The sequence below is a fragment of the Pyrus communis genome, chromosome 17, assembly GCF_963583255.1.
Source record: "Pyrus communis chromosome 17, drPyrComm1.1, whole genome shotgun sequence".
In the NCBI taxonomy this organism is placed as follows: Eukaryota; Viridiplantae; Streptophyta; class Magnoliopsida; order Rosales; family Rosaceae; genus Pyrus; species Pyrus communis.
This window is the reverse complement of record NC_084819.1, coordinates 13,119,307-13,147,232: the sequence shown is the minus strand read 5'-3', so window position 1 is coordinate 13,147,232 and position 27,926 is coordinate 13,119,307. Positions and strand designations below refer to the sequence as shown.

Below are 27,926 nucleotides of genomic sequence, written 5' to 3'. Positions count from 1 at the left end.
ATTAAGCGTGCACAAAGAAATATGATCCTTGTATAATCCTAGAAAAATTTCATCTTGAACAGGTTCTCTAAAAGATGTAGGTGCCGAAGGCACTAGTACACAAAAAACATACTCATCAAGGAAAAAACCTGCATCCGCAAGACATTTGACAGTTGCATCCTTTGGCAGAAGACGTCGAAAGTCATCACAATGTATAAGAGTCGCTAACCCACCGGCAGAGCATCCTGAAAGAAGTGCCTGTAAGAGTGCCACTCATACATATTAGCAGAAAAAGACCATTCTTTGTAATAATCTTGATGAGTAGCTTTAAATTAGCTCATGGTGGAAAACAATACTTTTCTTGCGGAGAATGTTATTACAATTACTGGACCAATCATATCATTATAATACCAATGAAACCAGCTCTTAGAACGAGAGTGGAAAAGACATTTTGTATAGTCATAATCATCGATACATGCATAGAAAATTTCTGATGTTTAAAAGCTGTGAACTGCAGTTCATATTATTCAAATAGAGCTTAACCGAAGTAAGCACGAGATACCTCTTTCACTTTTGACAAGCCAATTGACAAGAGTTCATCCATAACTGCTTCCCAGATGAGCTGGCCCCTAAAACAGGTCCTGATCCAATCTATGAAATAGAAGAACAGCCAATGCTAAAATAACAGCTTACATTCTTCCATTTATAAAATTAAAACAAGGCAGCAAAATCTCCAAACACAATGCACCTTAGACTCATTTTCCGGGTGGCCAGCGAAGGATCCGCCATCACAGTATCGGATTTTGACTTTGTTCCAGTTAAAGAATTCTAGAGAATGCTCCAAACAATGAATTGAATCACATCAATTAGATGGCCAACAACTTAGATTGAGCTAGAATTACAAAACGAAGCGTTACAGGAATAAAAGTAGCAGCCGAATAAAATCAAGCTTACCAGGATTTTGTGATGGATGAGAGCTCAAAATCCCAGAAAAGGGAACTCGACGATCCATGTAATTAGAAGACCCTAGTAGAGTACCTTTGCGCCAAGAACACGATTCAATCGAAAATTGAGGCCATCTTCATGTACCATAATTTTGGAAAGATGGCCTCAATTTCATCAAGAAAACCTGCAATAGAATGTCATCTGCTATAAGCTTTGAGAATAAAAAAATCCACTGCATGGTGTGAGCAATTGTGTTTGCAAGAGGACAAACCTAATTTGCAAGTTTGAAAAGAAACTTTTCTAGTCGAGATTAAATGTGTTCCCGTATCCACTGAAGTGCTGGCCTTCCGCTTTCTCAAGTTTGAGCCTAACGTAACAGTGTTTGAAGGAGTTGGCTGACCTTTTATCCTAATTGTGTCGTCTACATCTATCTTATGTTTATGGTCAGCCATTGTAATATTTATAACCTCGCTGCAACAAACAAAAAGCATCCATATAATATTTGTTTGCCGAATAACAACTGCCACGGCACCAAGCTGCATTACCAACATCAAACAAAGTTACCACTTGACAAAACATATAGGCGTAGCACATGTGTGCTTGCATCAAAATCATACAATGACATATGGAAGAGACTTAAGCCTTTACCAATGCACTAAACCAGTAATTCTTCTTCAAACACGCAAGATGCATAGCGAGCACTGCCGCAAGCGACACAACATCTGTATAATAGAGAAAAGTGAAGAACCAATGAAGCGGGTACATGGCTAGCACCACCGTGTAAAGTGTTGCTTTTCTTTCATCAAGAGCCGGTCTCAAGTGAATGATTATCTCATACACTAGAACGCTGCAAAATACCGCCAAAACACCATTGACAGAGCGAAGAATCGCTGTGGAGCAGCCTTCAGAAAACGACAGGGCTGCTTTTACCAAGGACATGCCTGGAAACAAATACGCAACATGAGCTAGTGAAAGATAGTACCTGCAAAAGTTTAGCGTTGCACATGTTAAATTCCCTGCTAAATACTGTGATACAACATGATTCTTAAGTTCTCAATCAAAAGTTCAAAACATATCAAAGCCAATTAATTTGCCAAAAGTAATTAAAACCCGTCTTTCGCATTTACAAATCAGCTGGCGGAATACAAAGTTCAAAGCAAATTAACAACAAAAAAGTAAAAAATTAAGAAATGGTAAAGAACATACAGGAGGAGTGGTGATCATGGGATCCCAGCTTCCGAAATTGCCATTACAGTACTGTTGAGCTTGAGGTACATGGAATATCTCATCCTACAGATCATAAATTTATTCACCAATTCCTCAAAACAAATTCACACAACCCAAAAATCTAAATACAAAAAATTCCCATTGAATTGAATCGACGAAAGTTGCTGCCTTGGGGGGATTACCATGTAGGGCTCGGGAACAATGTGATTGACGAGGATGGAGATGGGAATTATCCACAGGCTCACAATCGTGGCCACGGCAATCCTACCCATGTTTCTCTGCTGTTACAGGATCAAATCCAAAGGGTCTGTTTGGTTCCATGGATAAGGCAATGGAAAGTGTGGCCCAGCATCCCGAGCTGTGGTATCAACTGGGACCAGCACTACTGAATCCCAAATTTCTATTGGCTGATCGTCGGAAGAAGGTCTGGTTAGGGTTAGGCAGGCGAGAGTGTTCCCGTCAACGTCTTAACAAGCCCTTCCTGCTTGTCCAATTTTGATTTACCGCTCTCTGCAAAGCCCTAGTTGTAAACAAATTGGGGGTTATCGACAGTTGCTTAAAAACCATATACATTTTATTAAAAAAAACAATTTATATATATAATACATAAATTATTGGTGTTATTGGCCGCGCATGGAAGCAGTCAAGTTTTCATACACTAGAGCACAATAAAATTGTTGGACAACTGAAAGTAAAATGTTTTCAATCATCAAATTAAAAAAAAAAAAAAAAAAAAAAAAAGATGTTTTTATTTTTCTTTGAGTTTGAGAATGACTTTCACACGTATGTCAAACAAATCGAAGATCATTAATAGCCAAAAATTACAAACGTGTGTGGAATGTAAAAATGAGTATGTGAATACTCAATAGCACTATCCTTTCTTTAGGGGTGGGTTCGAAAAACCGAAAATCGAAAAAAACCGTACCGAAAACCGAACCGAGGCCGAAAAAACCCAACCGAAAAAAAAAACCGAACCGAAAGTGTAAAACCGGACCGAACCTAATCTGGTTCAGTTCGGTTCGGTTTCTGAGGTTCGAAAACCGGACCGGACCGAACCGAACCGAAGTAAGGCAAAACGACGTCGTTTTGTATTTAATTATAAATTAATAATTTTTTTTTATCTGGAACGGTGTCGTCTCAGTGTCTCACTCAGACACTCACTCTCGTCTAGGTCTAGTCGTCTTCACTCTTCGTCTTCAATCTGAAAGTGAAACCCTAAACGCTCCGGCCTTCCCTTTCCCTTATCCTCCTCTGCAGCACTCTCACTCTGGACCATCTCCTTCCCAGCTCCGCCGCTCTTCCGCTTCGTCTTCTTCCTTCCCTGCGACCTACTGCGACCTGCCTCACACATCTCGCTGATGCGACGCCGTCTTACTCTCTCTCAGTCTCTCACCCCCATGACCTGTGATCAGTAACCCGCGCGCGACCCACGACTTCCTCTCGCCGTTTCTAGTCTCCAGTCTTGACCCACAAATTCCCTCCTTTGCAAGGTTAGTCTCTCACCCAGTCACCCTGCTCTGCTGTGTGCAGATTTTTTTTTTATTTTCGATTTCATTGGTTATAATCTGTAGACATTTCTATTGGGTAATGGGTATGCTATAACCATTGAATGGGAGCTAGTAATGTTGGAGACGGAGAGTAACCATTTTTGATATATTTTGAATTGATAAAAGCTGTGGAGTGTTAGTGCTCGTTGAATGAATTGGATGGATGATTTGTATCATTGTATAGGGTTTAGGTTGGTTTGCAGCATCATGTGTGGTAGTGGATCTGTTTTGCAGCATCATTGTATGGGGTTTGGGTTTTTTATTTTTTCACAATTGCTTATTGTTTTGTTCATTCAATATTTGAAGGAAATTCCTGGAGCATTTCAATTCAATTTGCTCCCCTTTTTTGGGGACTTTTATATCGTAGTGGATCTGTACAATTTTCTCTATTTTCTTTTCAAAGTTGGTTTTGCATTTTCTGTTTGCATTCATGCCCGCGTCATTTGGCTCTTTTTTATAGTGAATATCTATATAGAGGGGAATAGATAATGATCAAAGAAAGCAAATCACAAGAAAGGTTGGGTTAGCTCAACTGGAAGATGAAATGCTTTATTAGTTAGGATTATTTGTGATTTAATCAAAGTAGTTAGTCTAACAATGCTTAAGATATGTGTGTGTTGGAACCCCCAGTCCCACATCGGACAGAGGGAGAAGAGAAGAGTGCTTTAAATAGAAATACCCATCTCTAACTAACATCGAGGCCTTTTGTGATAAAACCCCACACCTGAGGATTGTGCAGGTGGTTAAGTGGGGACAGTATCGGTGTTGTTGGAGTGGGCCCTCGGCCCGTCGACCTGAAAATTTCTACATGGTATCAGAGCCAGGAGGCGGGCCCGTACTGCCACGTGATTGGGTGGGTCCCCGTTGGCCTCGCGTGATTATCCACGTAGGCCAAAGATGCCACGTGTTTGGGTGGGTCCCCATTGGCCCCACGTGATTGGGTGAGTCCCGACATGGCTCCACGTGGTTGCCGATGTGTGGAAATTCACGTGTGACCCATAAGTGGGGTCTCACGTGCGGGGGAGTGTTGGAACCCCCAGTCCCACATCGGACAGAGGGAGAAGAGAAGAGTGCTTTAAATAGAAATACCCATCTCTAACTAACATCGAGGCCTTTTGTGATAAAACCCCACACCTGAGGATTGTGCAGGTGGTTAAGTGGGGACAGTATCGGTGTTGTTGGAGTGGGCCCTCGGCCCGTCGACCTGAAAATTTCTACAGTGTGTGATTATTCTGGCAACTAAAGTAACATGGTGGCATTTGTGAGTAAGATTTCAAAGTAATTGTCATGATATGGACTGCATGATTACAACAGTATAATTAGTGGAGCTTCCATGAATGTGTCGAATAAAGAAGTTTTTTGGCTTTTCTTCTGAATGAGGTGCATGAATCAATCCAGTTTTAGAGGGTTATGGCCTTTTCTTAAGTGAATAAAATGATGAATCGGCATAGTCAAGATCTTTTAATTGATATTAGAAGTACTACTATGCGGGTGTGTGTGAGTGTGAGGGGGAGAGATGGGGTTTGAGAGAAGAAAAGTAGAAGGAAAATATTAAAAATGAAATTAGGTAAGGAAGAGAGGACCCTTTTAAACCGAGCCATAGTCGATATCACTGATGGAAATCTTTGAGTGGTTCAGATGTAGAGGAATGGAAGAATTTCTTAGGGGAGCAAGGGACGAGGAGATGGATCTTCAATGGGATCAATTTGGTTTTGGCTTCCCTTTTGGTATTTGCATTTTCAGAACTTAGGAATAGTTCTTTTCAGGCTATATTGCATGTTGCGGTACATTAGTTTTTTGTTAGTCTGACTCTGCTGCCATGTATCTTTGTTGTTTAGTTGAGTTTGTTGTCTTTGTTGAATTGTTTAGCTAGCATCTTCTAACTAGACTATTGGTCAACTTGTTCCCTACATTGTTCTGTTTTTTAAATGAGACTATGTTTCTTATTAGAGGGGCAGGATTATTATTAACACCATGATTAGTAGAATATGGGACAGGAAAAATACTAAAAAAAAACTTTTAGTATTACTTGTATTACTTGTAGTCTTGTATAGCCCCTGGAACCTTTTATTTAAGTTTATATATGAAGAAGAGAGTATGTGTGTAGTCATTGTGTTACCTTTGAACAAGGCAGATTTTCGAACATATTTTTACATAAGTGACCATTTGCTAATATTCGACTAGTAATCACCGTAGCATAAACCTATCACCCTAGCACCATAGCATAAGTGACCATTTACATATTTTTACATATTCCTGAAGATGGTCTAAAACCAACATAAACCTATCACCCTAGCACCGTAGACATAAGAAGGGCATCGAGGATACTCATAGTTACAAATGCATATAGCCAAAATTTTGTAAATTGCACTGTTGCAGAAAGAAATTAATTAACATACAAAGAAATAGGTAAGAGAATGGTACTGGAACCCAAATGTCACACTCTTTATTATGTGCATTCATAGCTTTTGCATGTGAATCGTACATTTGCTTATTATATGTTTTGTATCTTAATTAGATGAAGTCAAGTGCATCAAAGGCCTCGAGCTCAAGCTCAAACTCAATGAGATCATCAAATAGCTCCCGTGAAAAAATAAACTCATCTACTTCTACTCCATCGCAAATAAGTTGTCATCTCTATACTTTCTCTATGGTTCTTATGTCTCAATTTATTTAATAATTAATTGTAATGATTCTTACTCTTATTTTTGAAGGACATTGTTGGTGAATCAACTCCACCTCAACCCCCTATGGTGGCAACTCAACAAACTCCTCTTACTCATGGTGGATCCACAAATTTATTCGATGCAACTCCCAAAGCCTTCCATTAAAAGTCCAACCATTAGAAGCCTTGATATCACCCTAGGAAAGCCCAAACCATCCAGCCAAGAATGCCATGCAACCATGCAAATCCCTCATCTCTCATGTTAAACAGATAATCTTCTAGCTTGCACACCACACTTCACTTGAGTAAGTCATTATCTTTATCAATCATGCTAACTTTAAGTCGTTGATGTTACTGGGGTATTTCCTATGATGAGCTAACTATTTCGAGATATTCTGGGACTTGGTACGAATCCAGACCAAAGGAGACAAGAGGACGTTCTCAAATCTTAAGTCCACTTCGACCTAAATATCCCCCAACACTAATCACATGACTAAACCCATAGTTAGAAACTCATTTCTAACTTATGTAAAGAATATGGGTTTATGTAGGGTTTGATGTGTTTTCTTTGCATTTGACATTGTTATTGATTGAATAAAAAGGAATTGAAGTTTTTCATTTCATATTTATTTATTTTTGAAATGATTGTTTACACATCTTTACGAGTGTCACCAAGCTAGAATTGGTTTTTCACACGAATGATTGCCCTAGCGCTGAGATAACGTGCAAGATGAGACATGTGTGTCCTCAATGCATTGGACTGCGAGACCGGACATGTGTATATTGAACATACCAATATGCATAAGATAAACATCACCTTAGAAATGTCTAAGATGAGACTTAACAGAAGTCAAACATGAAATTTGTTTCATGTTAAGCCGCCGGATGTGAGTATTTAAGTGGGCGTCGAGAAGGCAACTAAGCTAGAAGACTCAGGTTAGGCGCTTGTGTAGCAACTAAACTAAGATCCGTATGGTGTATGTCCAATGGACATGTGACATACTCATTGAAATTAGGATACACCATAACATACAAATCATATTGTATGTGCTATAGCCGATTGATAGTGGAAGTGATGAATTGATCCCTTCTTCAATCATTGTGTGAACCACAAGGAATCTATACGATTCCACCACTATTCCCCTTGGACTAAAGTCTATGTCATAAAGAGGAGGTTTGATGATCGCTACTTTAGCATGTTTATCTAAGACGGTCAAGTTAGCTACGGTCCGAAGAGGCGTGTCTAGGCAAGCAGTTAAACCAAATTAGACTAACATGAGAGCTTAGGGAAGACAGTTCGAAGATAACACCAAGACATGTGATTCATTAGTTGTGCAGCGTCTTTTGATATTTGTTATCAAACATAAGACATGGATACATGATACTTGTGAGACATGACATTGCTTTTTATTTCATAACAAGGGATAAAGAATGTCAAGTTTGGTGTGCGACAAACAATCTAGGGTATAAAGCGATGAACTTCCGAGTGATGCAATGTTGTTAGTTTAGTGATAGCTTAATGACAGTGCTCATGGTTATGTACATTTTTTTCTCGCGAGGTCGCCCGTCCCATTTCTTGTATGCGGAGATAGACTAGAATAGATGTGAACTAAGAGTGTTGATAGAGATTATGCCATACCCTATATGGGTGAGTGGGAGATGTAGGATTTATCTTATGGGATAAATAAATAAAAGGATATTCCACCCACATGAGGATATTAACCTCCTAATTATCTATGTGATAATTAAATGAAAATCAAAAGATATTCAGATTGGACTATACTCGGGATTTTCATGGGCATTTGAGTCATTGTACACTCTTCCCAACCACCATATAAGGAGGCTTTGGGGAAGAGAGAAAACACAAGAAACATAAACTTTTCCACAGTTCAAAATATTCTAGTTAGGTCTAACACAAGAAACACAAGCTTTTCCAGAGTTCAAAATATTCTAGTTAGGTCTCTAGGGCTATCACTTTCGGCCCTAGGTCTTGGGAGGCGAAAACCAAGGGGCAACTCGATATACCGTAGCTACTACGAGGTTCTAGACATGCACGAAGGGTTGTTCGTGTTTGTAGGAGCATATCGAGATTCAAGCTTCCGCATAAAAGGTACATGCGTCCTTCTAAATTTATTTATAGTCTTCCAACAATATGAATGTGCAGGTAGTAGATTATTAGCGCTTAATCAACCTGAATGCAGGGTTGTTCTTTACAGAGGTTATTAAAAACAATTTATATTTAAAACCAATTCTTGATTAATTATTGAAAACAGAGTTTCGAAAGAGATTTTAAATTGTGACATGCAATAATAAAAGCAATTAAGTTAAAACAATTAAAATAAATTGGCAAAGTAAAGAAAAAAAATAGAAAACAATTTTTTTTTAAATCAAGTTCTAAAAACACTAGAGTTTCACTGTTACTTTAACAATCCTATGTTGTTTTCCCAATTACTTATGAATTATCCATGCATATTTAGAAGGTAGGTTTATCTACAATATGTTCTACTTGGGCCTCCAATTTAGAACGTATACTAAACATGCAACCCGTCCAGACGTTCGAATCAAATCTAAACATGAAAGACTCATTAAGAAGCCAGAGCGTCCGGACGTGGTGTTCACCCTAAGTGAACTTACAATTATTAACCATAAGAAGCCAACGCTAATTTCAATACTAAAATTTCATTAAATTATGTTTTTAAACATCCTAATGGTCACGAAGCACTAAGACGATTAGTTGTTTATACTCAGTGATTAATAATTCAAAATATACATGCATAATATCATAAGCAAATTGAAATGAAACTGCATATTCTTGTTATGGCTTGTGACCTCGCCCTAGCAAGAGAAAGTTAGTTACGCATATCCATAATTAAAAACCAAGAAAATATTATTAAGAATAAAAGGATAAGAAACACCTTGTATGAAGTACGAAATCCAAAGGTCTAGCTAAGTTCTCCAAAGTAGTGTGTAGTGAACTCTAATGAATAAGCCTTATTTATACTACCAAAAATCTTCCTAGTAAATAAACTAAAATAAACTAGAAAAGAATCTCCTACACTAGTGTGGAGAATCTGCTAGTTTACAAAGTTGTCACGTTCACGAGCCAAATCTGCTCCAAAATAGGCCCAAGACTCTTTTTAAAGCTTAAGTCATTTTGAACATATTTGTAGAGGGCCCATCGCCATAAAACACCATCTTGGACGCCAATGAGCCCAAATAAGCCTGAAATGTCACTTTGACAGTTTCGCGTGCTGGTGTTTTATTTAATCGTCATAACTTAACCGCTTGGCATAAAAATCTGAAGCTCTGACACGAACAAGTTGAAAGATTTGTGAGAGCCGTCCAATTGGAATCACTCCAAAATTCTTCCGTTTGATTACTTTTTGCTTAAGAGTAAGTTGCATGTTCCACATTAGAAATATAAACCAAAGTATTAAAATACCACCAAAATATATTAAAAATAGAATAAAATATACAATATAATATCGACTCATCAATGAGTCTTGTCTTTTTCCCACCATGTCTTATTCTAATAAAATTGGTATTAAAAATAGAATAAAATATACATTATAATATCGACTCATCAATGAGTCTTGTCTTTTTCCCACCATGTCTTATTCTAATAAAATTGTGCTCACCAAAGGTGACCTCTTTTTTTATTTTTTATTTTTAAGGAAACCTCAACGGTACGAAGAAATTTTATTGATAATAAAAAATGAAGTTGGACCTAGTCAAAGTGACACACCCCGTCCCGAAGGAGGGCATGCTGGTCGTCACGTGAAAGTGACGTAACCATTTACACAGTACGGAAGCTTTAAAGATACAATTTCTAAGATGAAACACCCAAAGGCGAGTCCTAATTTTTGTCCATTCTGTCAGAACACCGTTGGATTCCTCGTAGCCACCAAGCTCTGATATCTTAAACCTGGAGGGGCGCAAAACAAAGTTGAGTGGGTCAGCAAAACAAACTTATTCATAACCTTCTTTTCTCTTTGGATATATTAACCCCTCGCCGTAAAACAAGTATAGTTTCCCAGAAGTAAAGTATATAATCATATACGTAATATATATCAAATCATGCTGAACAATATGAATGTATGTCATGCCAAATATCATAACTGAATGCTCAACATTTCTATGTGAATATGAGGGAATAACATATAATCAATTCAACACTCGGCTATAAACATAGCTCATACTCTTTCATTCTAATCAACTCAGTCATCGACTGCATATATAGCTCATAATCAACTCATCATAATCAACTCAGCCCTCGGCTGCGTATATAGCTCATAATCATCTCATCACATCATGTATATCTTGCACACATTCAGTACCACCTCGCGTGGTCTGCAACTCATCACTGTATATAACATAATATGCTCTAGTGCTACAATCACGTGAAGCTGTGCGATAAATCGCGGGTCACCTACAAGTCGAACCCACATAAGTGGTCTATACGACAGGCTGTGCACCTAACTTGGATCCAAGGCGAGCATGCGGTGCGGGAGGTGAACATACACGTGAAGGCTATGCCCCTATCTCTGGGCGGGAGCACTTATATACATGTGCAAGTAAATGAGCTTTCAATCACATCTCAATCATATCACAATTATACCTCGATCATAACTCAATCGTATCACAATTGTATCTCAAACATATCTCAATCACATTTCATACGTATATCAACTGTATTTCGTACGTATTTCAAATGTATATTATACGTATTTCAAATGTATTTCAATCATATGTACTCACATGTAACTTACCTGGGCCTTCTCAGCACCATGAAACAATATACATAATTATAGTAATGCACATTCTAAAATATGATGCATACATGATAAGTTACTTAAATCGTATTTCTTTTAAAATACGTTTTCTGGGAAATACGTCAAGTATACGTATATATATACTGAAAAATAACTGCCCACTCACTGATAAGTAGCCGGTTCGTAACCCTCACGCCTAGTTTGGTTACATTCGTCGTTCGTACAAGTTTCACCTATAAAAGAATAATTATAAAATCATCATTTAAACGCACATACACAAACATTCGTCAATAACTTTCTCATACGTTGCTCAATTTGGGTGTGTGAATATACCACGGTGATCTACACGACGTCACGAACACGTGACAATTTTTAGAACTCAATTTGGAGCTTTCACGCGCCCTCACGCACCCTGTATACGCGCTGCCCACGCGCGCGTCTTCTTCCTCGCGTCGCCGGACTGGTTTCGCCGGAGGTGGGTGTTTTGCCGGAATTTCTGGGTAAACTTCAAAGTGTCATAACTTCTTCATTTCTTAACCATTTTCGACGTACTTTATATCAAAATGAAGTTATTGACGAGACGAACACATCCATACCTGCCTCGACCCCTAACTCGCCGTGGATTCGCCGGAAAAAAGCCTCGAAAGCTCCGGCCAAACTTTGAACTTGTCGTTCTCCGTGTTTTTTTCGTCCAAAAACTTCCAACGAATTACTCCAAGCCTCCTAAGGACCTCAAGAAGCTTCCTATAAGCTTGAAAAGTCCTAAAAATCAACCAATAAAAAGTTGATGAATAGTACCTAAACCGGAGTTCGTATTTTCGATGTGAAAACGTTATAGTTCTTACCTGAAATTGGTATGGTTGGACTCGTATCGTCGAAACGAAGAAGATGGTGATTTTATTTTTGTCGATCCGTGAAGTTTTGAAGAATTGGTGTTGTTGCCGTGTGTTTGAGAGTGAGTGAGAGAGAGAGAGCTTGATGGGGAGAGAGGAAGAATGAAAAACAGGTTTGAGGAAATCACGGAAAGGAAAAGGAAAAGGAGAAGAAACGTGCAACCCGTGTATGCACAGTGCCCTGTCTTTAATCATTCCACACAATCAAACAAACCGTCCAACTTTAATAAAGATTTAGGGCAATTAAACACACTTCACACATATGAAAATGTTAATTCGGGACGGGTTGTCACACAAAGGGAACATAAACCTTACCCAAAAAAAAAAACAAAGAAAAATAAAATACATGAAAAAGAAATGGGGATACAAAAATGATACAAAGAAAAGAGAGAGGGACATCTCACAAAAGGTGACTTTCTCGACAGGGCATGTGCCAACACGGTTGACCAAGCCATCAAGTTTTAGCTTCTTGTCTCGAAAATAAACAATAGAAGGTATGTGGAAATAACTCGTCTGTGAACCATGTGATCATGGCGCTATGGATCCGTGAGATGTTTCCTGAATCATTGGCCCTTGGAAAATTGATATAGACTAGACAGATTAAGCAGCCACAATTTATGTTATTCTAATTTTTCTTTTGTTTGGTGAAGAGCAAAAGAAAATTAAATGGTACAATTTGAGCGTTCTATTCAATATATCCATTCACTTTGAGGTAGGGAACGTTTTTTATTATGGTGAATATATAGGTTTGTCTACTCATTTGATTGGAGTATGAAATTGCCCATGTGGCTAGGCAAACTTAGTCCTCTACATAATTCAAAACTTGTGGTATTTAGAAAGTTAAAAAGAAAATCTAAAGCGTAGTATCAAACGGTGTGGTGGTTGTAAACCCCTCGGATGATGTAGAAACAGTTGACTTGTCATGAAGAATACATTCTCATTTTATGGACATTCACCATTAGATTTCCAGAGAGTTGTAACTTCTCGTGAAAGGTAATTTGGAGAAGTACTTTCTCTTAAGCTATTTTGGAGACTTTTCTCGATACATACTAGAGAAAATGATTTAATGTTGCATACTAAATTCAACATCATCATAATCATTTTCAAAACACTTAAAAAGTGTATTCAGAGGCACTGAAGATGAATTTTTTTTTACTCCATATAAGATATGTGACAGAGGAATCAAAGTTGAACCTGACAGAGGTTATTGTGTTTTGCTAATGTTGAGGAAAGGAGATGATGTTTAAACTCTTCAAATTTGAAAAATAGCTCGAAACTTTTCATCAACCATAGTCTAAACATATTTTTCCTTATAAATATACTTATTTTGAATTAAAAATCTTGTTATATACAGATAACTAATAGACAAAGTAGTACTTCAAATTTTCCAGTTTGAACAATAATTCATACAACCTAAGAGATGCTTATTTCCACAGGAGCACTATCCGCTGGTTGGGGGATCTCTGTGTTGGACTGCGTCCGGAATTTAGAGACAACAAGCTGTAAATCGTTGGCCATGAGAACAAAGACTTCAACTTCAGTGCGGGACTTGACAGTTTTGGCTGAGATGGGAAAGTCGGAAAGGGAGTTAGATGCCTCCGCCCAACCTATAAGTTCTTCTCCATAAAAATCACGACGTATAATGCTTGATGAGCCACTTCCTCCGCCAATAGTACTAGTCTTGTAGGTAAGTACACTGCCCTGCGTGATGAAAAGCATCCTATCCAGTGGCTCCCCCTCTCGAATAATATAGCTACCATCAGCATAGTTAACTGGCTCAAGATGTTTCATGATTTCTTCCAACACTTCTCTGTTTTTGTTTTCAAGCCCTGGCATCTGGGGTTAATTCATACATGTAATGAGAAACTTACAAATGCATCGATAAGATCCAATAAGCAACATCATTTTACTAAGACGGAAGATAATCAACTGTTCAAAAGTACAGTCAAGAAAGAACGCCAAAAGAACTCAAAGAGGAGTTCATGCTCCTATCTATATAATAGCTTGAATTCGTTAACTAGATTATTTGAAAAGCCATCTACTACCACAAGTTTATAGAAAACTAAATAGAGCTATGCATATGGAGAAATTGAGAGAGATAGGACATTAGGAACTTACTTTCTTTAGTGTATCCAAGAAGAGATGTCTCTTAATATGTTCCTTAAGTTCCCCAGGAAGTAAAGAGAAGATATTCTTCACCGGAAGATCTTCGTCCTTTTCAAGTGCTTCTCTTACTAATTCCCAAATCGCCTTAGCTACAGATTCAGGGGACTTAGCGTTCGGAAGTTTATCAGGGATGCCATATTCAGATAACATGAAACGTATTTGTTGAGATATGACTTCCTTCCTCAGCCGTATCCTATATGTTCTGGTAGTTGCCTGCATAAATGTCTACTCCACAACGGGGAGGTTTTGGACTTGAGTTTATTAAATCCTGAAGTTTACATGCATATATATGTAGAAACTACTCAAAAGAGAACAGATATACAGTATATAACTCATCACCGACCTGCAAATGTCCAAGCAGATATATGAATAGTACTAGACCACTCATCGAAATAAAAATTACGAAGACGTTTTCCCATGCGTAGGTACTAGTGTTGAGATTTGAAGCAAAAGAACTGCAAAAATCATTGGAGCAATATATTAAAATAGTATTTCTAAAAATAAATAAATAAATAAAATAAATAATATATTAAAATAGTATTTTAAGAGAACTATTATTGGTACTCCAAAAATTTAATTATGAACTCTTCGTAAGAGTATTTTTCTTTCTATATATATATACACATATATATATATATATTATATACACACACATATAGAAAGTTTGGAGAACAATACTAGTGTTGAGATTTGAAGCAAAAGAACTGCAGAAATCATTGGAGCAATATATTAAAATAATATTTGAACGGAACTATTATTAATACTCTAAAAATTTAATTATGCACCCCTCATAAAAGTATTTTTCTTTCTATATATTTAGAAAGTTTGGAGAAGAATAACAAATCCCTATGTGAAAAAGGACAACTTATTAGACGACTGGATTTGTATAACTGAATTTTGATAGTCAATTTCAATGTGGCGCATCCCATGCATCGGTGTGTTGTAGGAAAAAAAAAACCCAAATGCATGACGCAATATCTTCGAATAAAAACACTTATGTAGGACAAACCTTAGATTTCGTAGGCCCCATGAGAAACACATCAAGAATTTTTGAGAAAAATCTGTTGTTCCCACTATGCCAGACTGGAGAGTGTTAAGGAATATGCCAAAATCGAATACCACTGGATTTGGTGGATTTGTTGGACATAAATCATGTAGAAGTGTGATATTTCTGAACCTAGTATTATCACATTGTAAAGTACTTAAGTCACATCCATTTTCACTTCGACAAGTAGAAATCCAACAATCTATCTCTCGTTGAATAGAAAAAAAGTACCAAAATGCTCCGAGTACCTAACAAACCAAGAATTACATTTGTAACTCAACAATATTTAAAGCAACTTATATATGGAGCAGTTAAAACAAACAAAGATAAGACGATAACTTACATGGCTAGCAAGAATGTACATAATGAAATTTAATAGACCTGGAATCCATATTTTCTTTCTCATAGCAATGTTGTTGCTAAGTTCACGTGTTGACTTGTTATAATTCTTACAGAATTTGAATATTGGATAAGCTCGTGCAACATATTGCAATAGAATAAGTGAGTTCAAAAACTTCATTCCATTCAACGATCTTGAGCCCGTCATTTTCGGAAGGAAAATTAAAATTACGATCTGTACACAAATGTAACTAGTAATTAAATTTTGGATGTTGTGTGACAGAATCAGCAAAATCAAATTATCCTAATTCCTAATATATGACTTAAGAGATTACGAAAAATAATTAACTCCAGAAAAGTAATTGGCTTACTTGTGGAATAGGAAGAACAGGTAAAATGCTTTGAAGTAGGAATTCTGGGCGAAAAAGCCGACCTGCTTCTCTCCACCGGCAACTGTTCCCGTCCGTACATATCAATGCGTGCAACACAGGCAGCACTTGATAGATGGTTTCACATACGTAAGGGAGATCTGTAAATGATCGCAAAACAATAACTGTCTTTTTTAATTTTTCGTCCAACGCGAGACACTTGATATTTTCATTGATGATAGGAACATACAAGAACAAAGGGTCCACAAGCATAGGGCCAATATAAACCATCACGATGATCGGATACAATATCTGTAACGTTATTGCAACCAAGTCTGCTGACCACTTTGATCCATCTCCTCCATCTCTCTTATAAGACATCCTTCCACACCCAAACGTTGCAGCAAATATTGTTAGTGTTGAGTCTAGCATTGATTCCTTTGATCTCTTTGCAAGCTTTAAAATTTCATCACGTGGCGACGAGCTGAACAATTAATACACTAGAATTAACGCATGAAATTCATTTGTTTGATTTGTTTATTCCTATTTCGAACAACCATGCATATTGATCTGATGCAAAAATTCTTTGTTTTAATTTGAAAAGGAAAAAAAAAATGTTAAAGATATCAAAAGAAGGGTTAATTTCAGTTTATTATTATAAAATTTATTGATTTTCAACTTTTGGTATATGAAGTTTTTTTAATCCCAGAGTTGTACCCCAAAATTATAATTTTAGAACAATCTCATATATCCGTTAAGATTGCTGTTAATTCAACTGTTAACTAGTGATGTAGCGCCTACGTGAACAATGACTGAGCGTTACTTATCAATATAGCCACGTGAAAAATAATAAAAATTTAAAAACTAAAAAAAAATTAAAAATTAAAACAAATTTTCTTCTTTCCAAACCCATGGCCGATTGCTTCCTCCACCTCTCCTCCTCCTCCCACGACCTCCTCTCCTTCCCATGGCCTTCGAGACCTCCTCGACTCCTTCCTCCGCATACACCAGGAGTTCAAAACTCTCATCCTCTCCTCCACTAAAACCCACATCTCCAAATCCACCGTTGACCGCTACATCTCCGAATACTTCGAACGCAGCGTCAAAGCCCTAGACGTCTGCAACGCCATCCGCGACGGAATCGAGCAGATGCGTCAGTGGCTTAAGTTGCTCGACATCTCCTCCCTCATTACCCACTTCACCCCTGTTTTCAACACTTCAGACCAAAACCCAATTTCCCAATTCGGATCAACCCACGTCGTCATCTTCTTCTTCGCCCAGATCAGCCATTTCTGCCGCAGGAACCTTCTTCGCCGCCGACAACTCAGCCACATCTCCATCCCCGCCTTCCCCTCCTTCGAACCCAACTCCCTCAAAGTACCCATTTTCCAGTTCCAATTCTCCCCCTCCCAATTCCCCATTTTTCCCATCCAACTCTTCCCCTCCCGACCCAGCCATTCCCCGCCAACAGCGCCGCACCGAATAAGGCCCTTGCAACCTAGCGATCGCAATGTTCGTCCCTGTCCAAAATCCTTGTTGAGCTCCTGATGGTGGAGATCAAAGGAGGAAAGAAAGAAAATTTGTTTTGATTTTTAATTTTTTTAGTTTTTTAATTTTTAATTCCTTTTTAACTTTTATTAATTTTTTCTTTTTATTTTGTAATTTTTAATTTTTTTGATATTTTAATATCCACGTGGGTTTATATTGATATGCGGACCCCAATCATTGTCCACGTGGGTGTGACGTCATCAGTTAACGGTTGACTTAATAGCAATATTAACGGATATATAAGGCTGTTCTAAAATTATGACTTCAGGTACTATTCTCGAATGAAAAAAAATTTATATACCAAATATTGAAAACCCAAAAACTTTAAGATATTAAACTGATATTAACCCTTAAAAGAAATATGAAACCTTGTTTGGCCGACTTACTTGTCATCAGAGCTATCCATTTTCTGAGCCATCAAAACCCGAATGAGGAGCTTCTTGAAATTACGACAAAGTACATATGTTAACTACAACCACTACAAGATGGAGAATTAGGAGGCTGGGGGTTTAATGGACAAATTAAGAAGCTAGCTAGCTAGGGTTTTGGAAATCTGAAAATGAAGATATCATGCAGCAAACCCAACACAAGTCGTTAGATTTAGAATGGTCCACGGGGTCTTGGACTTTTCCCAAGTACGTACATTTTCTCATATATAATTGTGCTCACCAACCAGAGCAATAAATAGGCCACTTACCAACCGTTTCGGACAGCGGATGAAAGGCAAATGGGTCCCGTCATTTATAACTCGTAATAGACTAACAATAATTTGATTCAAATTTATTTTTGACGAGAATTGAATATAAGATCTCTCATTTATAAGTGAAGAAGAATACCACTTGACCGTAATACTAAGTGACGATGGAGTCTCGTCATTTAAATTCTTATTTATTTCGCCTGGAATGGTTTTGCTTTGAGTGAGCTATAAATTTTCGGATTCCAAGTGATGAGTTAAATCATATTGGAGTACCTACTAAGTAATATTAGGACATCTCCAGAAGAGATGTCAAATTTAAAACATTAAATTGATATTTAATGGCTTATGTGGCAATTTAACATTTTGTACAATTTTTTGATCCACCTAATATGTTGAATAATAATGTCATTTTAAATTTTTTGCTAAATTGGATTAATGGTTTTCGTGATGTTAGGGTAATCGTAAGATAACCCCGGTGATGAAAAAATTCAGATTTAAACTCTCGTGGTGAAGTCTGTTAGGATTCAAGCCAAAATTAATATTTCCGCCAACTTTCCGTTAACCAAAATTAACAATCCTACCCTTCCTCAAATTTTTCCTGCGTTCCCATTACAGAACTCCTAATGGATATGATATACATCCTATTATAAAACTCGGTATGATATTAAACCGTTTACGGTCTCAACAACCAATCGACTCATGCGTACAAGCAGCAGCAAGTAAGATCTCGTTTTGGGAACTATATCAATGAAACAGCAACCAATCAGGCCATTGAACTTGACATCTATAAAATCTGTTTTCTGGAGTTACGAGAAGTAGTCGGATTGCCTCATGAAAGTCTGGTGGTAAAGAGATTTCAAATGAAATATGTGTGCATATGCCAACAAGTATGGATGCACTGTAGGATGTACATCCATGTCACTTAGTTAACAAGGCATAATCGTCACTTTACACACTCAGGGAGAAAATTATATAGAAAATAAGGATAGGTCGTCACATCTAGGTTCGCATCGTTGTTTATGGTCGAGAGATAAATGAAGAAAATATGGATTGAGGATTTTTTTTATTTCCCCCAATGGTTTAATTTTTTGAAAGATATTTTCCTATTGATTTTAGTAGTTGCGTTCAACTCGTCTTCTCTTTATTCTTGTTCTTTTCATTTCCACTTATTCACTTTCACCAAGAAAAGAACGAAAATTCTTGTCAACATTATTTATTTTCTTTTAGCTAACAAACTTCGTTTTAATTATTTGACTCGACTATAGCACACACGGGTTCATATCATTGTTTTTCTCGTCAAGAGATAAATGAAGAAACTATGAAGTGAGGTTTTTGTTTTTTTTCTTTTTTCTTCCATCAATGGTTTAATTTTTTTCAAACATATTTTCTATTGATTTTAGCAGTCGTGTGCATCTCATTTCCCTTTATTCCTGTTTTTTTCTTTCCCACTTCTCATTTTGTCTTTCTTCATGTTCTTTTCTTTTCCACTTATTCACTTTACCAAGACAAGAACGAAAATTCTTGTCAGCATTAATTTTTTTTTTTTCTGGAGCTAAGAAACTTCATTTTAATTATTTGACTCGACTCTGTGACATCTAGGTTCACACCGTTGTTTTTGGTCCAGAGATAAAAGAAGAGAATATAAATTGAGATTTTTTTTTTTTTTTAAATTTCCCCCAGTGGTTTAATTTTTTGAAACATTTTTTTTTTTATTGATTTTAGTAGTTGTGTGTATCTCATTTTTCTTTATTCTTATTCTTTTCATTTCTACTTATTCACTTTGCCAAGAAAATAACGAAAATTCTTGCCAACGTTGTTATTATTATTATTAGCTAAGAAACGTCGTTTTAATTATTTGACTCAACTATGTGACACCCGATACGCATCATTGTTTTTCATCGAGAGTTAAATGAAGAAACTATGAATTGAAGTTTTTTTTTTTTTTTCCTTCAGTGGTTGAATTTTGTCAAAGATGTTTTTCTATTGATTTTAGTAGTCACGTGCATCTCGTTTTCTCTTTATTCCTATTCTTTCTTTTCTACTTCTCCACTTCTTCACTTTACTAAGAAAAGAACAAAAATTCTTGGAAATTTTTTTTATTTTTTTTAGCTAAGAAACTTCATTTTAATTATTTGACTCAAATGTGACACATTTGTGTGCATCTCATTTTCTCTTTATTCTTGTTCCTTTCTTTTCCACTGATTCACTTTGCCAAGAAAAGAATGAAAATTCTTGTCATTATTGTTTTTTTTTTTTTAGCTAAGAAACTTCATGTTAATTTTTTTACTCGACTATGTGACACCTGTGTTTGCATCATTGGTTTTTGTCAAGAGATAAATAAAGAAACTATGAATTGAGTTTTTTTTTCTCTCTCCTAGTGGTTTATTCTATTGATTTTGTAGTCGCGTGCATCTCTCTCTCTTTTTTCCTGTTCTTTTCTTTTCCACTTATTCACTTTACTAAGAAAAGAACGAAAATTCTTGTCAACGTTTTTTTTTACCTAAGAAACTTCTTTTGAACTATTTGCTCGACTATGTTACACCTGAGTTCGCATTACTGTTTTTCATCGAGAGATAAATGAAGAAAAATGAATTGAGGATTTTTTACCAAGTGGTTTAATTTTTTCAAAGATATTTTTGTATTGATTTTCGTAGTCTCATGCATCACGTTTTCTCTTTATTCTCGTTCTTTTCTTCTCCACTTATTTACTTTACCAAGAAAAGAATGAAATTTTTTGTCAACATTATTTATTTTTTAATTTTTAGTTAAGAAACTTGATCTGTCTACCTTTTTTGAAAAGGAAAAGGAAAAAGAAGAGAGAGAGAGAGAGAGAGAGAGAGAGAGAGAGAGAGAGAGAGAGAGAGAGAGAGAGAGAGAGAGAGAGAGAGAGAGAGAGAGAGAGAGCTGGGATGCTCTGCAAGGAACGGGAAAAACTGGAGGGAGAAGGAGAAAAGAAAAGAATGGGAGGACAGCCAAGAGACCAAAAAAAAAAAAAAACAAAAGGAAGTAAAGTAGTGTTATATTTATCATCTATTTGTATCATCTTTTTAATAGAGGTAGGATCAACCAATACATGTGGGTTCAATCTTTATTGAAGAGATGGTACAAATAGATGTTAAGAATTGTATCTTGAAAAAAAATTAAATAAAAAATAAAAGGCGGGCAGGAGATAGAGTCGATAATATTAGTCAATTTCTCAATGGAATTGTTGAGGGGAATCTTTGGATTGCTGCTTAATCCTTCAGTATATGACTGTACCAGCCATTGAAACTCACATAAAGAGCTTTATCTAGTACAATTGTGGTGCAATGTATGTTCTTTTTTCACAAATTTTGGGTAGAATTAGAAAGACTTGAGTTGATAAAATTGTTTCGGAATTAGGCTCACATGCATCGCTGCGTTTGGATGACCAATACAGGTTGATGCAAGCTAAAATTTTAAGCTTAATGTAGCAATGTAGCGGGAACTATGTGCACTGACTCCATGTTCCCATTTTCAAGACTATCGATCATATCCTGAGTTATAACAGTCATGGAAAACCAGGTCGAATTGGTTAAAATATCTAGAGTTCATAGTTGATAGTTCGATTTGGTATTTCCTTGGCGCAGCGGGGCCATCCTGGAGTTGAACTATAGTTCGTTGTGCTTGTAGTGGGCTTGTTTTAGTGAAAAGAGATTTCTCTATTAGAAAAACGCATAAGATTTGCTCGAAACTGTAAACGGAACAGGTTAGGGCACACTTACTTGGGAACAAGGAGGTGAACTATGAATGGCTTGATTTCATTTTAGGGTACATAAGTAGCCTAACTTGAGAGTTAGAAGTAATCACAAATTAAAAGGAATTTAATTGGTACTACATAATCAATTCATAATTTTAATCACCTCTCGGGGTTAAATTTTCGAAGTGTGATAGAATGGTATCAGAATATAGGTTAGTACCTCAGAACAAGGAGTATCAAAATGAATGTATGCCAATACAAATGCCTATTGAACCTAACGTTATTACACCGCATGAGATAGAGATGGACGTAGAAACTACTCAAAAGAAAACAGATATACAAAATATAACTCATCACCGACCTGCAAATGACCAAGCAGATATATGAATAGTAACAGGCCACTGATCGAAATGAAAATTACAAATAGGCTTTCCCATGCATAGGTACTAGAGTTGAGATTTGAAGTAAAAGAACTGCAGAATTCAATGGAGCAATATATTAAAACGGCATATGTACATCCACGTCACTTAGTTAACCATGCATAATCGTCACTTTACACATTCAGGGAGAAAATTATATAGAAAATAGGGATAGGTCGTCACATCTAGGTTCGCATCGTTGTTTATGGTCGAGAGATAAATGAAGAAAATATGGATTGAGGATTTTTTTTATTTCCCCCAATGGTTTAATTTTTTGAAAGATATTTTCCTATTGATTTTAGTAGTTGCGTTCAACTCGTCTTCTCTTTATTCTTGTTCTTTTCATTTCCACTTATTCACTTTCACCAAGAAAAGAACGAAAATTCTTGTCAACATTATTTATTTTCTTTTAGCTAACAAACTTCGTTTTAATTATTTGACTCGACTATAGCACACGCGGGTTCATATCATTGTTTTTCTCGTCAAGAGATAAATGAAGAAACTATGAAGTGAGGTTTTTCTTTTTTTCTTTTTTCTTCCATCAATGGTTTAATTTTTTCAAACATATTTTCTATTGATTTTAGCAGTCGTGTGCATCTCATTTCCCTTTATTCCTGTTTTTTTCTTTCCCACTTCTCATTTTGTCTTTCTTCATGTTCTTTTCTTTTCCACTTATTCACTTTACCAAGACAAGAACGAAAATTCTTGTCAACATTAATTTTTTTTTTCTGGAGCTAAGAAACTTCATTTTAATTATTTGACTCGACTCTGTGACATCTAGTTTCACACCGTTGTTTTTGGTCTAGAGATAAATGAAGAGAATATAAATTGAGATTTTTTTTTAAAAAAAATTTCCCCCAGTGGTTTAATTTTTTGAAACATATTTTTTTTTATTGATTTTAGAAGTTGTGTGTATCTCATTTTTCTTTATTCTTATTCTTTTCATTTCTACTTATTCACTTTGCCAAGAAAATAACGAAAATTCTTGCCAACATTATTATTATTATTATTATTTTTTTTTTTTTTTTTAAGAAACGTCGTTTTAATTATTTGACTCAACTATGTGACACCCGATACGCATCATTGTTTTTCATCGAGAGTTAAATGAAGAAACTATGAATTGAGGTTTTTTTTTTTTTTCTTCCTTCAGTGGTTGAATTTTGTCAAAGATATTTTTCTATTGATTTTAGTAGTCAAATGCATCTCGTTTTCTCTTTATTCCTATTCTTTCTTTTCCACTTCTCCACTTCTTCACTTTACTAAGAAAAGAACAAAAATTCTTGGAAATTTTTTTTATTTTTTTTAGCTAAGAAACTTCATTTTAATTATTTGACTCAAATGTGACACATTTGTGTGCATCTCATTTTCTTTTTATTCTTGTTCCTTTCTTTTCCACTGATTCACTTTGCGAAGAAAAGAATGAAAATTCTTGTCATTATTATTTTTTTTTTAGCTAAGAAACTTCATTTTAATTTTTTTACTCGACTATGTGACACCTGTGTTTGCATCATTGGTTTTTGTCAAGAGATAAATAAAGAAACTATGAATTGAGTTTTTTTTTCTCTCTCCTAGTGGTTTATTCTATTGATTTTGTAGTAGCGTGCATCTCACTTTCTCTTTTTTCCTGTTCTTTTCTTTTCCACTTATTCACTTTACTAAGAAAAGAACAAAAATTCTTGTCAACGTTTTTTTTTACCTAAGAAACTTCTTTTGAACTATTTGCTCGACTATGTTACACCTGAGTTCGCATTACTGTTTTTCATCGAGAGATAAATGAAGAAAAATGAATTGAGGATTTTTTACCAAGTGGTTTAATTTTTTCAAAGATATTTTTGTATTGATTTTCGTAGTCTCATGCATCTCGTTTTCTCTTTATTCTCGTTCTTTTCTTTTCCACTTATTTACTTTACGAAGAAAAGAATGAAAATTTTTGTCAGCATTATTTATTTTTTAATTTTTAGTTAACAAACTTGATCTGTCTACCTTTTTTGAAAACGAAAAGGAGAGAGAGAGAGAGAGAGAGAGAGAGAGAGAGAGAGAGAGAGAGAGAGAGAGATAGAGAGAGCTGGGATGCTCTGCAAGGAACGAGAAAAACTGGAGGGAGAAGGAGAAAAAGAAAAGAATGGGAGGACAGCCAAGAGACCAAAAACAAAAAAAGAAAAAAAAAAGGAAGTAAAGTAGTGTTACATTTATCATCTATTTGTATCATCTCTTTAATAGAGGTAGGATCAACCAATACAAGTGGGTTCAATCTTTATTGAAGAGATGGTACAAATAGATGTTAAGAATCGTAACTTGAAAAAAAAATAAATAAATAAAATAAAAGGCGGGCAGGAGATAGAGTCGATAGTATTAGTCAATTTCTCAATGGAATTGTTGAGGGGAATCTTTGGATTGCTGCTTAATCCTTCAGTATATGACTGTACCGGCCATTGAAACTCACATAAAGAGCTTTATCTAGTACAATTGTGGTACAATGTATGTTCTTTTTTCACAAATTTTGGGTAGAATTAGAAAGACTTGAGTTGATAAAATTGTTTCGGAATTAGGCTCACATGCATCGCTGCGTTTGGATGACCAATACAGGTTGATGCAAGCTAAAATTTTAAGCTTAATGTAGTAATGTAGCGGGAACTATGTGCACTGACTCCATGTTCCCATTTTCAAGACTATCGATCATATCCTGAGTTATAACAGTCATGGAAAACCAGGTCGAATTGGTTAAAATATCTAGATTTCATAGTTGATAGTTCGATTTGGTCTTTCCTTGGCGCAGCGGGGCCATCCTGGAGTTGAACTATAGTTCGTTGTGCTTGTAGCGGGCTTATTCTAGTGAAAAGAGATTTCTCTATTAGAAAAACGCATAAGATTTGCTCGAAACTGTAAACGGAACAGGTTAAGGCATACTTACTTGGGAACAAGGAGGTGAACTATGAATGGCTTGATTTCATTTTAGGGTACATAAGTAGCCTAACTTGAGAGTTAGAAGTAATCACAAATTAAAAGGAATTTAATTGGTACTACATAATCAATTCATAATTTTAATCACCTCTCGGGGTTAAATTTTCGAAGTGTGATAGAATGGTATCAGAATATAGGTTAATACCTCAGAACAAGGAGTATCAAAATGAATGTATGCCAATACAAATGCCTATTGAACCTAACGTTATTACACCGCATGAGATAGAGATGGACGTATCGATAATGTTTGACTACTAGTATGAGAGGATGAGTCATGGACTCTATTTGAAGTTTAGTAGATCTAGTAAACCAAGGTATCTCACGTATTGTACTTCGTATGATTAGATACTTTTTTGATACATGGCACCGATAGAGAATATGTTTACTTGTAAATAAATCATGTTGGGTGTGATGTGTGATGTGTGATGATGTGATTGCACCATGTAGTAGTGTGTACATGGGTGATTCTGCTTGGTTAAACCGCATCAAGGGATCATACTATTAGATGCATGTCTATGGTTCTGCTTAGTTAATCCACATTGGGGGACCATATGCATTCGAAGGGGAATCATGCTTGGTATATCAGTAATGAGTGATCTCTACCTAGTACTATAGGAAATGGTCCTCTTGGTTAATTCGCATTGGAGGAACACATTATTAGATGCATACCTATGGTCCAGCTTGATTAATTCGTATTGGGGGACCATACGTATTCTAGGGATGATCATATGCTTCGTGTATTCGCGATGGCTTATCACTGTTTAGTATTACATGAAATGGTCCTACTTGGTTAATCCGCTTTGAGGGACCATACGCATTCTAGGAGTAATCATGCTTGATATATCCGTGATAGGTGATCACTATCTAGTATTATAGGAAACGGTCATGCTTGATTAATCCGATGTGGGACCACACCATTAGATGCATGCTTATGAATGTATGATTATGCTTGATTAATCCACATTAGGGGACCATATGTATTTTAAAGGTGATCATGTTCGGTAAATCCACGATGGTAAATTTTAAGCTTCATGTACTCTATATTTACAATTATTTCCAATTTTTTATTATCAAATCTTGAGAAAATAATCTCGAGATTTGATTGAGAGCAAGTTTGAAAAGAAATGTATCTTAAAAATGTGATAAGTGTTGAGCAAATTCGGACTCTTTCAGATTGGGATCCATCATGAGGTTGTTGAAATGGTTTAGGCAAATATGGTAGCTAGGGAGGACCTAAATGGAAGTTGACAAAGTAAAATGGTGCAAATTATCTAATTGGATTTGGGACATTGAGTGCAGTCGCACATTATGTAGATAATCCAATTTGAAATAGAAATAAATTATGAGTGAGATATTGTCAAACACTATTGTTATGTTTTATAATTGGAAACCAAATGAAATCTCATATTTTTATTTTCTCATATATCTCCTTGCTCGATATATGCTACATCTATAATCGTACGTGATTATAATCATAACAATGAAAACCCTTATAATCGTACATGATTGACGATATTGAGGATTTTCATTAGCGACGAGGTCTCTTGACTACATTTCAGGTGAGGAAGATGTTGATGCATTGCAGCACAATTTTGTCACATGGGAAAGACATTTTGGACAAGACCAAACTAGCTAGTTTGCATGAGGTCGTTAATCATGGATGCCCAAATTCTTCGTAACTCTTTCAGAAATTGTCTCACTTAGGGCTGGTTTGGTCGTATAGCTGTGTTTTGAAAAAAAAAAAAAACTTTTTCTGTTGTACTGTTTGAATAAGCTGTGAAATAAAGTAGTAAGGTGTTTGGTAAATTTTTTGTAAAAGTGCTTTTGGAAAAAAAAAATAAATATTATGGTGTTTGATAAAATTTTTTACAAAACAATTGTGATTGTGTAAAATGACAAAAAAAAGTATAATACTAAATGTGCCATTAATTTAATTTTCTTAACAAATAAAATTATTAAATATACTTTATTTTTAAAAGAAAAATATTTATAAACTTTATTAAACATATAATCCAATGTTTAACAAGAAATCATAATCCAACATTCAACATATAATCCAACACTTATGCTGCTTCACGTTTTCAGCTTTTTTTCACCCAAAACAGTGAAAATAAGCTGTTTTTAAGTGTTTACCAAACACATTTTTGAACTCAGCTTTTTTTTATACCCACTTTTTATAAAAGCACTTCAGTACCAAACCAGCATTTAGTCATATTGGACCGAACCATAAAAGTAACTAACTACTGCAATGTTTTCCAATATATTTTTGAAATCCCTATTTGCTACTTAATAGTTATTTTGAGAGTAAATTGTAGTAATGGTTCATTAATTTTAACTCAATTGGAACAATGGTCTCTCAACTAAAAATTCATTACCATTGGTACTCAACTCATCAAAACGTGCAGCTATGGTCCCTCAACTAAAAATCCATTACCATTGGTCCCTCAACTTTAATCCAACTAAAAATTCATTACCATTGGTCCCTCAACTTTAATCTAATTGAAGAAATGGCCCCTCAACTTTAACCCAATTGAATCAATGATCCCTCAACTTTAACCCAATTGTAGCAATGGTCCTTCCAACATAACTCATTTTGACAAAGCCTAACTAAATTGACGAAAATGACCATAGCTACAT

General features: G+C 35.8%; 1 protein-coding gene across 1 annotated transcript; it reads right to left on the bottom strand.

The window, feature by feature from the left end:
• Positions 1-13,265: 13,265 nt before the first annotated feature.
• On the bottom strand, positions 13,266-17,404 carry LOC137723148 (cyclic nucleotide-gated ion channel 1-like). Its single transcript, XM_068462319.1, has 8 exons — positions 17,204-17,404; positions 16,856-17,019; positions 15,950-16,430; positions 15,583-15,813; positions 15,204-15,487; positions 14,538-14,649; positions 14,147-14,419; positions 13,266-13,864 (listed from the first exon to the last, which is right to left on the bottom strand). Exons 1-8 carry the CDS (start codon positions 17,402-17,404, stop codon positions 13,442-13,444), a joined length of 2,169 nt encoding a protein of 722 aa, XP_068318420.1. The 3' UTR covers positions 13,266-13,441.
• Between the last annotated feature and the right edge of the window lie 10,522 nt (positions 17,405-27,926).

Coding starts and splice junctions, on each gene's coding strand:
- LOC137723148 (XM_068462319.1), bottom strand. CDS start 17,404: ATGGCTGGGTCGGGAGGGGAAGAGTTGGATGGGAAAAATGGGGAATTG. Junction 17,020..17,203: donor GCGAAGAAGAAGATGACGAC/GTGGGTTGATCC, acceptor TCGGAGATGTAG/CGGTCAACGGTGGATTTGGA. Junction 14,650..15,203: donor TGGGGCCTACGAAATCTAAG/GTTTGTCCTACA, acceptor TGATTTTTGCAG/TTCTTTTGCTTCAAATCTCA.